The sequence below is a fragment of the Pipistrellus hanaki genome, assembly GCF_964339955.1.
Source record: "Pipistrellus hanaki genome assembly, chromosome: X".
NCBI lineage: Eukaryota > Metazoa > Chordata > Mammalia > Chiroptera > Vespertilionidae > Pipistrellus > Pipistrellus hanaki.
Genome location: NC_140524.1, coordinates 77,136,429 through 77,152,618, shown reverse-complemented (window position 1 = coordinate 77,152,618; position 16,190 = coordinate 77,136,429). Strand labels below are relative to the sequence as shown.

At 35.2% G+C, this 16,190-nt stretch overlaps 1 protein-coding gene across 1 annotated transcript in view; it reads right to left on the bottom strand.

Annotated features, from left to right (window-relative positions):
• Positions 1-410: 410 nt before the first annotated feature.
• Positions 411-16,190, bottom strand: part of SH3BGRL (SH3 domain binding glutamate rich protein like) — a 68,067-nt gene continuing 52,287 nt past the window's right edge. Inside the window, exons 2-4 of the mRNA XM_084869789.1 lie at positions 11,332-11,517; positions 6,813-6,893; positions 411-1,902 (exon numbers count right to left, since the gene is read on the bottom strand). Coding sequence (XP_084725915.1) covers positions 1,870-1,902; positions 6,813-6,893; positions 11,332-11,517 — 300 coding nt within the window. The 3' untranslated portion in view covers positions 411-1,869. The remainder of the gene's footprint in view (positions 1,903-6,812; positions 6,894-11,331; positions 11,518-16,190) is intronic.

The following is a 16,190-nucleotide window of genomic DNA, read 5'->3' as shown; positions in this document are numbered from 1 at the left end:
AATTGTGCAGGCAAATTTTGTGAAAATTATTTATAAAACTAACCTTAATAATCAGAATTTACCTTCCTGTTTTGTATCTATCAGACATATAGTGCTCAGCTGACAAAATGAAAGATTTCATTTTAGGAAGCCTCAATCCAACTTTTTACTTTAAATATACATATCTGTTCTTTGTAAGGTACAGTCTAGTAGGTACAAGCATCTCAAAAAGGTCATCTATTTTTGATGACTGTTTTTAGAGTGTTAACTTATTTGATACTAAAATAAAGGAAAATTTCCACACAGATTATTGCAAGTAGCATCATTAGCATTTAATAAAGCTCAGGAAAAAATTATTGACAAATTTTTAAAAACATTTTACAGAATCTATTACAAAACACCCTGTTTTCTCTAATGTTCTCCAGAGCATATTTTTATACACAAAACAATGGAATATTTTTTGGTTTGACTCTAGTGTGTATTGCAAAATTTAGGAGCCTAAAAATGAAATTTAGAAATTGCATCCAAAATGTTTTATTTGTTATCATATCTCTAAAAATTTGCTCTACTCACTTAAATTCATTATTAAACTATTTGGAAACTCCAAGAACTCATCAGTTGTATTTCTAACAGTACTGAGTTTATTTTAAGGCATCACATCAAGTTTGAATCTCAGTAAACAAAGCCATGTTTTCATTACATGTTGATTTTAGCAAAGAGAACAGACTTAAATACTTCAAATGACAATGAAAAAGTAATTTTAAAAAGTGTTTTATTAATAAAGTAGTATGGAACTAAAATGCAATGTATATTTCTTGTGGGTAGGTGACTCAGGCCATGATGTTTCTTGTCATCTTAGAAGTCTTTCGAATTAACATTTTAAAATTGACCTTTTTTATCTGATACTTATACTATTAACTGAAATAGAGGCATAGAAAATATTCCCTGTGCTTAGATTAATGTATTCATACAATATGTGGCCATAATGAAATACAAAGATCAAATATCTGAAAGATAGTGGCATTTGTGATCACAATTTATTTTAAGAGAAGAAAACTGCAAAGACCTCCAAAACAGGCTTACGCAATTAATGCTGACCTATTTTATAATAGTTCATTAAAAGTCTGAGCTCTTTACAAAAGAATGCCACTTTAAATGTATTTATCATCCCACTTTCATAACATATGTATGTATATTTTACTGGAGCAAGCAACTATAAACATGATTACATCATTACGCTGTATAGTTAAGCAAAAAATCTGTCAAACAAAGGCATTATTTTGTGGGAGGTCATCTCTTCTAATCACTGAAATATGCAATGAAAGGCTAAATTTAAAAGCCTGGAAAACCTGTACTCCAGTACGTATAGGTTTCAACTACAAAATAATAGGAATGTTATAATTACCATTGGAAATTACAATGTCTTCCATATCATAAAAATTACCTGCAACTACTTTTTAGTCACAATAACATCACATCAAAAAGATACATGTTTTTATTCACAAAAAAGTAATGAGGCAATTTGGGAACAAAAGACAGATTCTTTCTCTCCTTTTTAAATTTCTCAATGTAGAGCTACAGATATACTAAAGCTGCAATAATAATACCAACAAAGTACAGAAATGTTTGCTTTATAAAATCATTGAAGTACATAAAATGTCTTGGCAAATAACAAAACTATTCCATAACATCTACTTAATATTTTATGTTCATTCACATTCTCCTTATCATAACATTCACATTTCATTATGTATTCAGCTTGATTGTTTGCATGCAAAAACACCAATGAAGCTATTATTTCAAGACAGCCTATTTCTTTTGAAGCCAAGATAATTTATAAAAATAATGGAGATTCCTTTTCCAGGAAGCATAAGGCAGAATGTTTAAGGTTCATGCTTGCTGCTTTGCCTGAGCTTCTGCTTCCTGAAATGAAAAACAAAACAAAACAAAAACAGTTATATTTAAATATCACAAAGCAGACAACTATATCCATGTGTGTTTTGGTTGGACTATATTAGTTTAAATTATTAAAAACAGTCAAAAGCAAAAAGTGGCCCTTAGAAAAGACTCTTCTACCCAGGACATGAATCACACTTGGTGCAATGTATCTACACTATATATTGTACCCACTCAATAGTCACTTAAGTAGCTGTCCAAACAACTGCTATAGTGTATTCAAATAGCCTTTATTGAACTTAATAAGGGCACCAAAGTGCAAGAGTACTATTGCTGGCTGTTCAACTATGCTAAAGAGAAGCCATAAAGTATTTCCTTTAAGTGAAAAGGTAAGTATAATACAATAAGAGAATTTTAGAGATATAGAGAACACACATAACTTTATTATAACATATTGTTTAAGTTGTTCCATTTTATTATTTTTGTTGTGACTCTTTTACTGTGCCCAATTTATAAAGTAAAATTTATCATAGGTGTGTATAGGAAAAATATTATATATATATATATATATATATATATATATATATATATATATATCCATTATTCATTGCTGGGACTGACCAGCAGACCCTGAGTGATGGATGAATGATTACTCTGACACATGTTTCTGTGATAAAGAGGGCTAAGGGACTGCCTGGCTAAAGAATCAAACAATCCCATTCACCTGCCTCCTCAGGCTATTATTATAGCAACAGCTTGAACTAAAATTAACCTCTAGATACTATCAGCAGGGTAAGTATTCTTGAGAAAACACCTGTATCTATAGTGTCTTTAAAACAAGGACATTTTGAAGTCTAAACATAAAAATTCCAGTAAAATATCCAGGGGCTCACACTTGTTTGGAAAAGTCAAGGCAGGGTCTGCCACCTTCGGCAAGAATCCCTAGAGGCCTCTGACCTTTCAGAGAATCCTCCTTACAGACTTTCCAACCAAGTCCTGTGCTTCCCCACAATCCATGGTTTCAGGCATCCACTGGGGGTGTTTGAAGGTATCACCTGTAAATAAGGAGGGATAATCTATCATCATGTACAGGTGTATCTCAATGCTATGGTTCCTGTTGATGCCTCTGTAAAAATGTCTTAATGTCACTTCAGTATTTTGAAATTCCTAACAGCACTAAATGTCACATTTTCTGTGAACCTGTCTCCAAACTCCTTACTAGTAATGTATGATTATTCCTTCTGGACAGCTATAGCCCTTATTTAAAACAATCATATAGAATTTTCTGTAGTATGTCTTTTAAAATGTATTCATAATATGTCCTAAATTATAATTATTTGTAGACCTATATATTGTATACTTAATTGTATACATGGACCGCACTAAAAAACTCGAAAGTAGGGACTATTATGTAGTATTCCCTATATTTGCTCCATCATCAAGGCTAAGTCAGTGCTTGATATTAAATACTTACTGTTAAATGAACAAATGAATTAATGATTGCTACGTTTAATTGAAGGAGTTACTGTCACATAAAACAGACTATCCTCACTTTCATATTTCCTAAAATATGTACTGAAATCAATTACTTAAATTGCATTTTACTAATTTTTAAACAAAAATCCCTTACCTAACATTTCTTGTGACTAAAATTATATAAAGCCCAAAAGAAGCAATTTTAAGAAAGTTTGACAAAGAAACAGAATTTCTCAGTAATCCAGTTAATAATGCAAGTAAATGCTTTCTAGTGAAAACACAAACAATAACACAGACTCTCAAAATTGGAGGAGATGGATTTAAAAGAATCTGTTCTATATAAAATCAGTTCCAGTTCCTAATAACAAAATGCAAACTGATGGAATAGCGGACATACAGTATGATCAAGTTAGCCAGTGTGGAGAAGACCTACAGTAAAAGGCAAAGGTATATATTTTTTATTTATTGTTACATCCCGTTTTATTTATTTACTTATATCTTTATTGTTTTTTATAGTTTTAAATTATTTTTATTTTTTCCATTTTTATTAAGATATTATATGTGTACATGTCTTACCATTGCCCCCCCTACCTCTCTCCCAAACATGCCCTCACCACCCAGTGTTTTGCATCCATTGGTAATGCTTATATACATGGATACAAGTTCTTCAGTTGATCTCTTATCTCCCCCACCTCTCCCTAACCTTCCCACTGTAATTTGACAGTCCGTTTGATGCTTTAGTGTCTCTGTACTTATCTTTTTGTTCATCAGTTTATAATGTTCTTTATTATCCACAAATGAGTGAGATCATGTGGTTTTTCTTTCATCGACTGGCTTATTTTGCTTAGCATAATGTTCTCCAGTTCCATCCAGGTTGCTGCAAATGATAAGACTTCCTTCTTTTTTACGGCAGCATAGTATTCCATTGTATAGATATACCATAGTTTTCTGATCCAGTCATATGCTGACGGGCACCTAGGCTGTTTCCAAATCTTAGTTATTGTAAATTGTGCTGTTATGCACAAAGAGGTGCATATATCCTTTCTGATTGGTGTTTCTAGTTTCTTAGGATATATTCCTAGGAGTGGGATTACTAGGTCAAATGGGATTTCCATTTTTAGTTTTTTGAGGAAATTCCATACTGTTCTCCACAGTGGCTGCACCAGTCTGCATTCCCACCAGCAGTGCACGAGGGTTCCTTTTTCTCCGCAACCTCACCAACACTTGTTGTTTGTTGATGATAGCCATTCTGACAGGTATGAGATGGTACCGCATTATTGTTTTGATTAGCATCTCTCAGATAATTAGTGATTTTGAGCATGTTTGCATGTGTCTCTTGGCCTCCCTTCTGTCTTCTTTCAAAAAGATTCTATTTAGGTCCGTTGCCAATTTTTTTATTGGATCATTTATCTTCCTTTTATTAATTTGTTTAAGTTGCCTATAGATGTTGGAGATTAAACCTTTATCAGTGATAACATTCACAAATATGTTCTCCCATACAGTGGGCTTTCTTGCTTTATTGATGGATTCTTTTTCTGTGAAAAAACTTTTTTATTTTGATGTAGTCCCGTTTGTTTATTTTCTCTTTAGCTTCCATTGCCCTAGGAGCAGTGTCAGTGAAGAAGTTCTTTCAGCATATGTCTGAGATTTTGCTGTCTGTGGATTCCTCTAGTATTTTATGACTTTTTCCTTCATCAGATTAGGGAAGTAAGGTTTATGTCATTTTTTCTTCAAACAGGTTCTCTATTCCTCACTCAGATTCTTTCCTTTCTGGTACCCCCATGAAGCTGATGTTGTACATTTCATGTTGTCCCAAAGCTCCCTTAAACTTTCTCCCCCGCCCCCCCCAATTGCTACTCCAAATGGGTGGTTTTCTACCTTGTTTTATAATTTGTTGATCCAGTCCTCAGCTTCTAATCTACTGTTGATTTCTTCCAGGACATCCTTTATTGTAGTTATATCATTTTTCATTTCTATTTGATTCTTACTCATGGTTTCACCCTTCTTTTCATGCTGGTGTAGTTCTCATTAAGTATCTAATAGTTACCATTAAGTTCCTTGTAGTTCTCACTAAGTTATTTGAACACCCTTATAGCCATTACTTTTAATTCTTTATCTGAAAAATTTTTTTCCTCCATTTAATTTAGTTCCTGTAGATTCTCCTTTTCTGTTGATTCTCCTTTTATTTCATTTGGAGGTTGTTTCTTTATCTCCTCATTTTAGCAGTCCAGTGGTCCAGGTTGCTGGGTGAGGCCGGCCAGATCAAGGAGGCAGGTCCGTATGTCTGAGAGTTTCAGGTCTCAGCTATGAGGCCAGTTCCAAGGTAGCCAGGCTGGTTGTCCAGGGTTTCCTTGCTCTTGATGGTAGGTTTGTGTTTCTGGGGATGTTTTGTCATGATTGCAGGTCCAGGAGCACCACTTTAAGTCACTGGGGCCTGTTGTCCAAGGGTTCCAGGTCTGGCATGCCAGAATGGGGCAACAAGTCTGTGCATCCAGGCTGGCTGCATGTCAAGCTGGTGAAGCAGACCACATGTACTGCATATCAGGAGTTGGTGTAGGCCATACATAGCACTCATCAAGATGTGGGGGTGGGTAAGGCACTCCATCATCAAGGGGGTTGGGCAGCCCAGTTCATCTCTAGGTCAAGAGCCAGGCAGTCAACTCCTTTAGGAGGCAGGGTAGGCAGGGCCGTTTGCTAATGAAGGGGTGGGCCTGGATGGACTTGCTGCTCTTCAAGGCCTCCTGGTAGGGAGGACACTCCTATTTTCAAGGGGGTAGAATGGCCAGATGTGCCCTATTTACTTATTTTTATTTTACTTTTTAATCCTTACCCTGAATTGACTTCTCCTTCCCACTGGACCTGACAAAGGTATATTTAAAGTCCATAGTTCTGAGACATTTCATTATATAGGCAATTTAGTTTTTGATTCTTTTCTTTATATGGTCTTCATGGAAACACTGCAACTTGAAATCTTATTATTTTTTTGTTATTGTTGGCAGAGGAAAAACTCCAAATTTAGCCAGCTATTTTGTGACCAGTTTGGAAACTCAAATGTCCTCAATTAATTTGAATGGATGACTCTAACAGTTGCCTCACACAAAGACAACAGATGCTGCCAAGAAGATTACTATGAACTAAGATGCTTTATGTCAATGTAGAACCATGAATGGCAGGTGGAATAATGGAGTCTTTAAAATGCTTACCACTTATTTGCAAATGGGTTAATGAGAAATTTGCTGCCTTGAGAAGACTGATGAAGAAGTCACTTTACCTACTTCTTACTCACATACTTATGTATTTGACTGCCCTACTAGGGATTAAGTGCATGCAGAGCAGAAACATTTCCTATCAGTTATGTTGTCTGGCCTTGGGCTTAATCTGAGTATTTAATAAAGGTAGAAATCTTACAATTAAAATATCTTAGCAGCAATAAAGTGGCCTATAAAGCAGGAAAATCATACCTTTGAACCTGGTGGGGCTGTCAAGCCTAAAAAGGCATACACCGCATTATTTTCTCTGGCTTCAAAGAAGGCATCATAGTCCTCAGTGGGGGAGAAAAAAGGTAAGAAGAATTAGCAATAGGCAACCAAAAAATAGAATAAAAGGAAAGAAAAATAGGACATTTATTTAAAATGGCTTCACTAGTCAACCTTTGTGGTGGCAGCAGGATAACTAACTTCCATAATGCTAGAATTATGGAAAGGATAATAAAGAAGCAAGGCTTATTGGATCTCATTTAATGTAGATAGAAGATATGCTGTTCTGTTGGGAAGAAACTGCAAAATGGCTTATTCCACATCATACAGAATTAAAATCTGTCTTTGGGCAAGCAACTTTCTCTACAGCCCAAAGCAGTTTACCAGTAAGAGGTTATTTATTTTGGCATGAATTTGTTGTTCCAGTTTCCCATTATTTTTGTTCTATTATTTATTAGGTAGAGGTGTCCTCAGAGCCTATGGTAGACCATATATTTGCTATATATGCCCAGGGCCATAAGAATATTAAATCTGTGCTGTCTTTGGAGGAAGTGAATATGATTTTCATGAAATATGACCAGAAGAGCAAACAATCTACTAAAAGGTTTCTATCTGGTGAGTCAAGCAAGGCTCATGTGACTGAATTTGTTTGGGTTTTCTTTATACTGTCATCCTCTAAGCCAGTGTTTCCCAAACTTTTCTCATGATGAGAATCACCTGGTGGAGTTGTTAAAATACAGATTCCTGAATCCCAGCTAAGAAGTGCTAAACTAGAATTTTGGGGAACATATAGGTAAAATTGTATACTTAACTAGTGCTCTAAGCTTCTAATAGATCTTCAAAAAAAAAAAAAGAAGCTTAGAGCACTAGTTAAGTGAATTTAACAGAATTTCTCCCTTATTTAGGGATTATAGTCAGAATTGTTTAGAGCCCTGGTATCTCCACAAAGATTGACTCAAATCATCTTTTTGTGTACCCCCGATGTTGACAAAGGAATAAACCCTAAATAACAGTCATATATGAGCCTCCTATACAATTTGAGCTTGCTATTCAAGAGTGAAACTAACTGGATCTTGATACCAATTCCATACTGAGACCTATAAGCTACTCAAGGTAAACAAACAATATAGATTATATCTATTCTTACTCACTTTGAAGTAACCTCAAAATGCTAGTTAAAAGAATCTAACAAGAGATATTTCTTACTAACATCAAAGCAACAAAAACAATGCATATTATTCTTTAAAATTATAGGAAATAAAGCAGGTCTTCAGATTTATTGAAACCTGATAAAAATGTTATGTAGGGGAATCTTGTCTTTGTTTCAAGTGTTTTAGTATCAAAGTATATTATGATTTGTTGGCCTTGGTTTTAGCAAACACAAACAGGTTTGTAACTGAAAGAAAAGGACACTAGTTTCTCAATTAAGCCAGATTAAATAATTTAATCAGCAAATATATATTGAACAGCTACTACATTCCAATCACTATTCTTTGTGCTAAGAATATAAGAGTAAACAAAAAAGACTGTGATATAGTCTGCTTCTTATATAGGAATTCTCTTGAGAAAAAAATATAATTTATTTACATCTCTGAGATTCCAATAACATTAATACAGAATGTATTATACCATATGTTGGTATAATATTATTTATTATTTCATGGAAATGTGTTTTGGTTCTTCATATAGAAGCATAGATTTTTCAGAGTAAAGCTTACTTTATAAATTTTGTATCTTTTGTATCAGAGTCTCATGTATAATAATAGGGTAGTTGTTTCAGTCACATTCCAGTCTGGAAAAAATAGCCTAAGCTACCATAGTTCAGTGTTTCTCAACTGGGGTAATTTTTCCCACAGAGACATCTGGCAAAGTCTGGAGAGATGTTTTCACAACTGTGAGGGTGCTATTGGAATTAAGGACAGAAGCCTGGGTTGCTGTTAAATATCCTACAATGTGCAGAGCAGTCGCCCACAACAAAGAATTGCCCAACCCAAATATCAGTAGTGCCAAGATTGAGAAATCTTGAGATAGTTAAAATAGGCAATTTAATATGAAGAACTACTTAAAAGAGATTAAAAATCTGAAAGGCAAACAGGTGATGGTGAGACAACTCAGAGATTAGCAAACAAAAGGAAGCTGCTACCAAATCTAGGGCAAAATGAAAGAGTAAAGAAGGTGATATTACAGGACCCAGGAGCTGGGGTACTTGGTACAGCTGGTACCATAAAGGAGATTTGTCAATGTCATGGATCATCCAGATAGATAGGAGGGGGATACTTTGGTTTTTCCTCTCCTCCTGCCCTCCATTCTTCAAACTAGTACACCCTATTATCAGACAAACTGAATAGGCAGCCAGTTGGCAATGTAGATTAGAACATGTAATTTGCTGTGGTCAGACCCACCACATAATGGAACTAGACAAGAATGAAGATGGAAACTTTGAATAAACAAGGAAATGAACAATGTAGTGACTTAATAGAAAGTGTAAGAGCTTCAGAGTAAGGCATATCTAGATTTAAATCTTAGCTTCACCACTTATTGTGTAATTTAGGAAGTCAGTTCAACTCTTCTAGACCTCAATTTTTTCATCTATAGAATAAGAACAATTACCTATGTCAGGGGATTAGTATGAGAACTGACAGATATAATAAGCACTAAACACATAGCAAAATAGATAAGATGCAAAAATTTTTGTATGAAAGGTTGCTATATACTCTTCTAAGTGTCTGTATAGGGACAAATCTTCACTCTTATTGTTTTTAAACTCCCAACTCAGTGCCTGGCACATAGCAAGCACTCACTAGAAGTTGAATTCCTTTTCCACTAAGAAATGTTTAAGCATTTGGTTGAGTCTCACCCTCTTGTCCCTTCCTTTCCATCTTCTCATTGCTCAGTGATTCTTGCCTTATTTCCATAATATACTACATTCCCTTGTAGTGTGGCTTCACAAGGAGAAATAAACCAGGTAAATGTAATTTCTCAAATGTTACCCTTATAACTCAAAATGTGTTTGTTTTTAAAGTCAAACAAATTGAAATGTCTGCTTTAAAAATGAGAGGTTAAGAAAATATATGCTGGCTTAGATTGGACTGTATTACCCCTCAGGCCTCTTCTAACCACTCTAATTCACCAATTTTCAGAAATTTCAAATATAGAGGAAGTGAGATTTCAATATCTAAATGGATAGCCTACTTGCCTTTTCCTTATCTGTAGTTTGTCTTTACATATTGGCTATGTTTGCAGCAACAGATGAAATTTTTAGAATCCCTCCTCAGAAGTGACTAATTATTTTTTTAATATATTTTTATTGATTTTGTACAGAGAGGAAGGGAGATAGAGAGCTAGAAACATCGATGAGAGAGAGTCATCGATCAGCTGCCTCTTGCACACCCCCCACTGGGGATATGCCCGCAACCAAGGTACATGCTCTTGACCGGAATCGAACCCGGGACCCTTCAGTCCCCAAGCCGACGCTCTATCCATTGAGCCAAACCGGTCTTGGCAGAAGTGACTAATTAAATTAACAAACTCGTCTGTGCCAATGAACTTCTCAAGTTTGTCATACCCATCCCTTATATGGTTTGAATTGGTCCATGAAAAGATCCCCACCAAAAAGTGTCTGCATCACTCTTATATAAACTTATGAGCTAGAAGATATGGATTGCTGGCTCTAAAAATATCTTTTCTCCAGTAAGACTAATTCTGAGGATATAGCAATGCAAACAGTTCTCTACTGGAAATTCTTATAGCCCTTACTGATGTTTTCTCTACCATGACTTCATAACTATTCTCTGATTGTTTCGGATATGTATTATTCTTTTCACATCCCACTCTTAATCAGCTCCTTAAGAGAAGAGGCTGTGTCTTATTTAGATTTCTACTTGCCATTGTGCTGCCTAAATAGCCATAAACTATAACTGGTACTTGAATATACAATTAATAAAGTATTAAAGAAAATGCTCCATGGTTTAAATGAAGACTAAGCAAAATAGCATACTTGAAAGCACCAGTCACAAAGCAAAGAAAAACAAAAAAGAAAAACATTTTCTCTCATTTCTTACATAAGTTCAATAAGCTGAATTAAAATTTTAACAAAATTGATTAATGATACCAAAATAAAAGTATTACTAGTTTCAAGCAGAAAGTAAGACATTCCTCTTTTTTAAAAAACTAATGTTAATCTAAATAAGTCAAACTGCTGACCACTTTTCAGAGCCTTCTTCATGGATATACCAGAAACATTAATATAATTGCTCTGGTTGGAATTGAGATGAAGATATGTAAAATTACATGTCAAAAATCTGTATTTCTACATTTACAGGTAATTTTGATGGGTGGCTCATTTACCTCCTAGTCATAGGCAAAATACCTCAGCTGCGTAGGATGGATGCAAAGAATGAACAAGAGAAATGATTGTATGCATATCTAGACAAGAGAGTGAAATGGATTTGAGCAAATCCATTTGGAAAAAAACACACACCAAGTACTTAAATTGATTCCTTACCCCACGGTACTGGCTTTCATTGAAAATCTGAGGTGGTAGGGGGTACCCTGAGGCTGGTCGACTATTTTCAGGCACATTTTCTCTCATCCACTTCCGATTTTCTTCATTGGCAGCAATATCTTTTTCTTCAAATCTTATTTTGTTAGCTTCTAAAAATCCGAGCACATCTTGCTGCTTCTTCTTAATCTAGGACCCAAAGGACAACAAACTATATTACTGAACAAAAAGCTTCATTATTTTCAAACTTAACAAAAGTCAGTGTTTATGAACAATAAATATTGATCCATGTCTGAATTTATTTGTGGTTTCACAGAAGATACATGGTTTTCCTGCTTTGTTATTTTGTTGTTAACAGTTTCACAAGTGGATTGAAGAGCTTTCAGGTGACAGATCCTTTCATCAACGTGATTTTTACTTTTTCTAGAAAATTTCCCACATCTAATGAGCAAAAGGAAGGCTAGCTGATGCATATTAATAACCTCAAATGCAGTTAATGCAAAAGTGTGAGTAGTAGGAAGCTTTGGTTTTCTGATTATCTAAAAGTCTTTCTTAGTTTCAGCCCTTGTTGAAAGTCTTCACAAACAATCCAAGTCTACTACCTATCTTAATAAGCATCATGTAATGAATGGAAATAAACAGTTACTTGAGAAAGTTACAAGCCTCAGAGTCATTCTATGCTTCAATGTTCATTGTTTACAACAGAAACTGAATAAGAAGATATGATCTAAGTCTCCTTAGGAGACCAAAGCTTCCTACTACTCACACTTTTGCATTAACTGCATTTGAGGTTATTAATATGCATCAGCTAGCCTTCCTTTTGCTCATTAGATGTGGGAAATTTTCTAGAAAAAGTAAAAATCACGTTGATGAAAGGATCTACAAAATAATAAAGCTTCCATACAGTCAAGTCCTCTATGGATTCACATACCCCTCCACACACAGAGAGATTTGTATATTTGTCCTTCTAACTCGCTTGTGTGTAAGTAATTTTCTCTCTCTTATCTTGTAACTCCAGAGAAAAAATTCTCAATTTCTCCCAATAAGAACTGAAATTTCAACAGGCTATTTAGATCAAAGTATAGAATGCCCATCTTTAAAGAACACTAATTTTTCTAACAGGAAACATATTTCTTTATCCTATATAATAAAGAGATAATATGCAAATTGGCCATCACTCCAACACACAAGATGGCCACCCCCATTTGGTCAAAGATGGACACCACAAGACGGCCAGCAGGGGAGGGCAGTTGGGAGGAACAAGGCCTGCAGGGTAGGGCAGTTGGGGGGGACCAGGCCAGCAGTGGAGGGCAGTTGGAGGGGGGGGGCAAGGCCTGCAGGGGAGGGTAGTTGAGGGAGATCAGGCCAGCAGGGGAGGGCAGTTAGGTGTGACCAGGTCTGCAGGGGAGGGCCATTGGGAGGTGCAGGGAAGGGGAGGGCAGTTGGTGGTAACCAGGCCTGCAGGGGAGGATAGTTAGGGGTGACCAGGTCAGCAGGGGAGGGCAATTAGTGGCAATCATACCAGCAGGGTAGCAGTTAGGTGTCAATAAGGCTGGCAGGGGAGTGGTTAGGGGATCATTAGGCTGGCAGGAAGCAGTTAGCAGCAATCAGGCAGGCAGGCAGGCGAGCACTTGGGAGCCAGCAGTCCTGGATTGTGAGAGGAATGTCCACCGGGATCGGGCCTAAACGGGCAGTTGGACACCCCTCAAGGGGTCCTAGGTTGGAGAGGATGCAGGCTAGGCTGATGGAGCCCCCCCTCTCTCCTGTGCATGAATTTCATGCACTGGGCCTTTAGTTAGCTTATAAAATCAAACTTCCAGTCCTAAATATGACATATACTCTTTTTTTAAATTTTGATAAAAATCAATGTAAAAGTCAAATATTCAGGAGTGAATGTCTAATGGTCTAGAACAGTGATTTTCACCTGGTGTGCCACAAGAATTTTTAAAACATGGAATATCTGACTCTTTAGTCAGAGGCCCTGACCTCTTTGCCCTTAGATTGTCAAATAAAAATAAAAAATGACAACAGCCAACACAATTGCCACCTGGTGTTAATGAATCAAAATTATGCCCATTTTTGTCAGATTGACAAAGAATATATATTTTGATACACCAGGTAATTTTAGTAATAAGTATATGTGTGTCCTGAGATGAAAGGTTGAAAATTATTTGTCGAATATTAATTGAGCATAGTGGTTTGAGTCGATTTCTGGGTTCTCTATTCTATTCCATTGGTCTATATGTCGGTTCTTGTGCCAGTACCAGGCTGTTTTGAGAACAATGGATTTGTAATACAGCTTTATATCTGGTATTGAGATCCCACCTACTTTGTTCTTCTTTCTCAGGATTGCTGCAGCTATTTGGGGTCTTTTTTTATTCTAGATGAATTTTTTTGAAAGTTCGTTCTAGGTCTGTGAAATATCCTGTTGGTATTTTAATGAGGAGTGCATTGAATCTATAGATTGCTTTGGGTAGTATGGACATTTTGATGATGTTGATTCTACCAATCCATGAACACGGTATGCTTTTCCATCTGTTTATGTCTTCCTCTCTTTCTTTTTCCAGTGTCCTCTAGATTTCCACATATAGGTCTTTTACCTCCTTAGTTAAGTTTATTCCTAGGTATCTTAATTTTTTTGGTTCAATGGTAAATGGGATTGCTTTTATAGTCTCTCTTTCTGTCAGTTCATTTTTGGTGTATAGAAATTACATAGATTTCTTGCATTAATTTTGTATCCTGTTACATTGCAGAATTCATTAATTAAATATAATAATTTTTTATGGAATCTTTAGGGTTTTCTATGTATAGTATCATGTCATTTGTGAATAAAGATAGTTTTACTTCTTCTTTTCCAATTTGGATGTCCTTCATTTCTTCTTCTTGTCTGATCACAATGGCTAGTACTTTCCGTACTATGTTGAACAGAAGTGGTGAGAGTGGGTATCCCTGTCTTGTTCCTGTTCATATGGGAAATGTTTTTAATTCTTGCGCATTGAGTATGATGTTGGCTGTGTATTTGTCATATATGGCTTTTATTATGTTGAGGTATGATCCTTATATTCACACCTTGCTGAGTTTTTTTCAAGAAAGGGTGTTGGATTTTGTCAAATGCTTTTTCTGCATCAAATAATATGACTATGTGGTTTTATCTCTTAATTTGTTTATGTGATATATCATGATTATTGATTTGCGGATACTGTACCATCCTTGCATCCCCTGGATAAATCCTAATTGGTCATGGTTTATGATCTTTCTGATGTACTTCTAGATACTATTTGCTAGAATTTTGTTGAGTATTTTGGCCTCTCTGTTCCTGAGGGATATTGGCCTATTTCATTGTGGTGTCTTTATCTGGTTTTGGTATTGGGCTGATTATAACCAAAAGGGAGGGATCAGACTTAGATACATTTTAAAGTTCAATTACAACATGACATTTAAATATGAAGCTAAGACAACCAGCGATACTAGGTGGTTAGGTGAGAGAGGCCTAGTGAATGACAAAGCCAGTGATTGTTAAAAAAAAAACAAAAAACAAAAAAACAACTATAACAACAAAAAACACACACAAATGCTTATCACTATTATTGATGTCACTTATACTAAGCTTAATAATAATAGCACAAATTCTTTATACTACACCCATGGTGCAATTTTTAGTTTTAGTGAAAGGATGATGTGAAGCTTAATATAACTATCCATTTGCAAAACTGAGCCAACAAATGTTATAGAATATTGCACCAGAGCAATGAAGATATGGTAGTACAAAATAAAAATGGAAACTTTCTAAATGTATGCTCAAAATTTCTATGACTAAATTCTTACACATAATTAAGGCCTATTAATGAATAAACAAATGTATAGTTGTGTATTTTGTCATTTTCAACATGTTATAATTTGTTACCTAGTCAACTTCTATAAAAGGAAATTCAGATATATAAATTCCCTCCAATTCATTCTATTTGTTCCAACACTGTCCTAAGAATATCATTCTACTTATAAAAAATAATAAGCCCATCTTTGCCTATCTTGTTGCCTAAGAATTTAACAGTGGAGTGAAAGTTAAGTGAAAAAATAGCATTTAAAGCTGCCTTTTCAGTTTTTTTCTAAACTACTTTCAAAATTGACCTAAAAGGAAAATCAAATGTGAATCCCCAATTAGTCTGTTTTTCACTGTGTAGTCCTTTTGGTAATCAGAGAGATGTCTGTGCATTTTTAAATGAATAATGTCATGATTCCGTAAGCCACTGAATTCCTATTGCTTAATCTAATGGCATAACCACATCATGAGAGAGTTGTTTTCCGCTTTTCTGTTTTGCAATATTTTCAAAAATGCTTTGATCATAATCAGCAACATACAACTTGTAATTTAGAGCTCTTATCCAGCAAGTCTGCAACAAATCTGAGTTAACATGATTATCAACAATTTTCTTGATCTCCCACCTCTATTTAAAGCTCCCTGGTGTTATCTCTAGACAGATCCCAAGATGTGGCCGCAAAAGAGCACAATCTAAGGTTTGCTATTTTACTGCTGCCAAAAGTAAAGAAAAAAAAATGTACTGTTATTTCCTTTTTAGTTACAATTCTAAAAATAAGTTAAGGTCCAAATAATTTCAAAAGTAGATCCTGATATGAAAAGAGGAGAAATTCTATATTAATGACAGATTTTCAAAAATAGAAATGTCTTAACATGGCCACAATAAAGAAAATACGGCCATCCCATTTTCTGAGTTAAAATGTTTTTTCTTAAACAAATGAAATAGTCCTAAATAATCCCATCTATCAATAGTATATAGCCTTTTGTTATCCGACACTTATATCTGCCTATACCCTTTTTTCTAGAATCAGAAGGAACTTTAGTC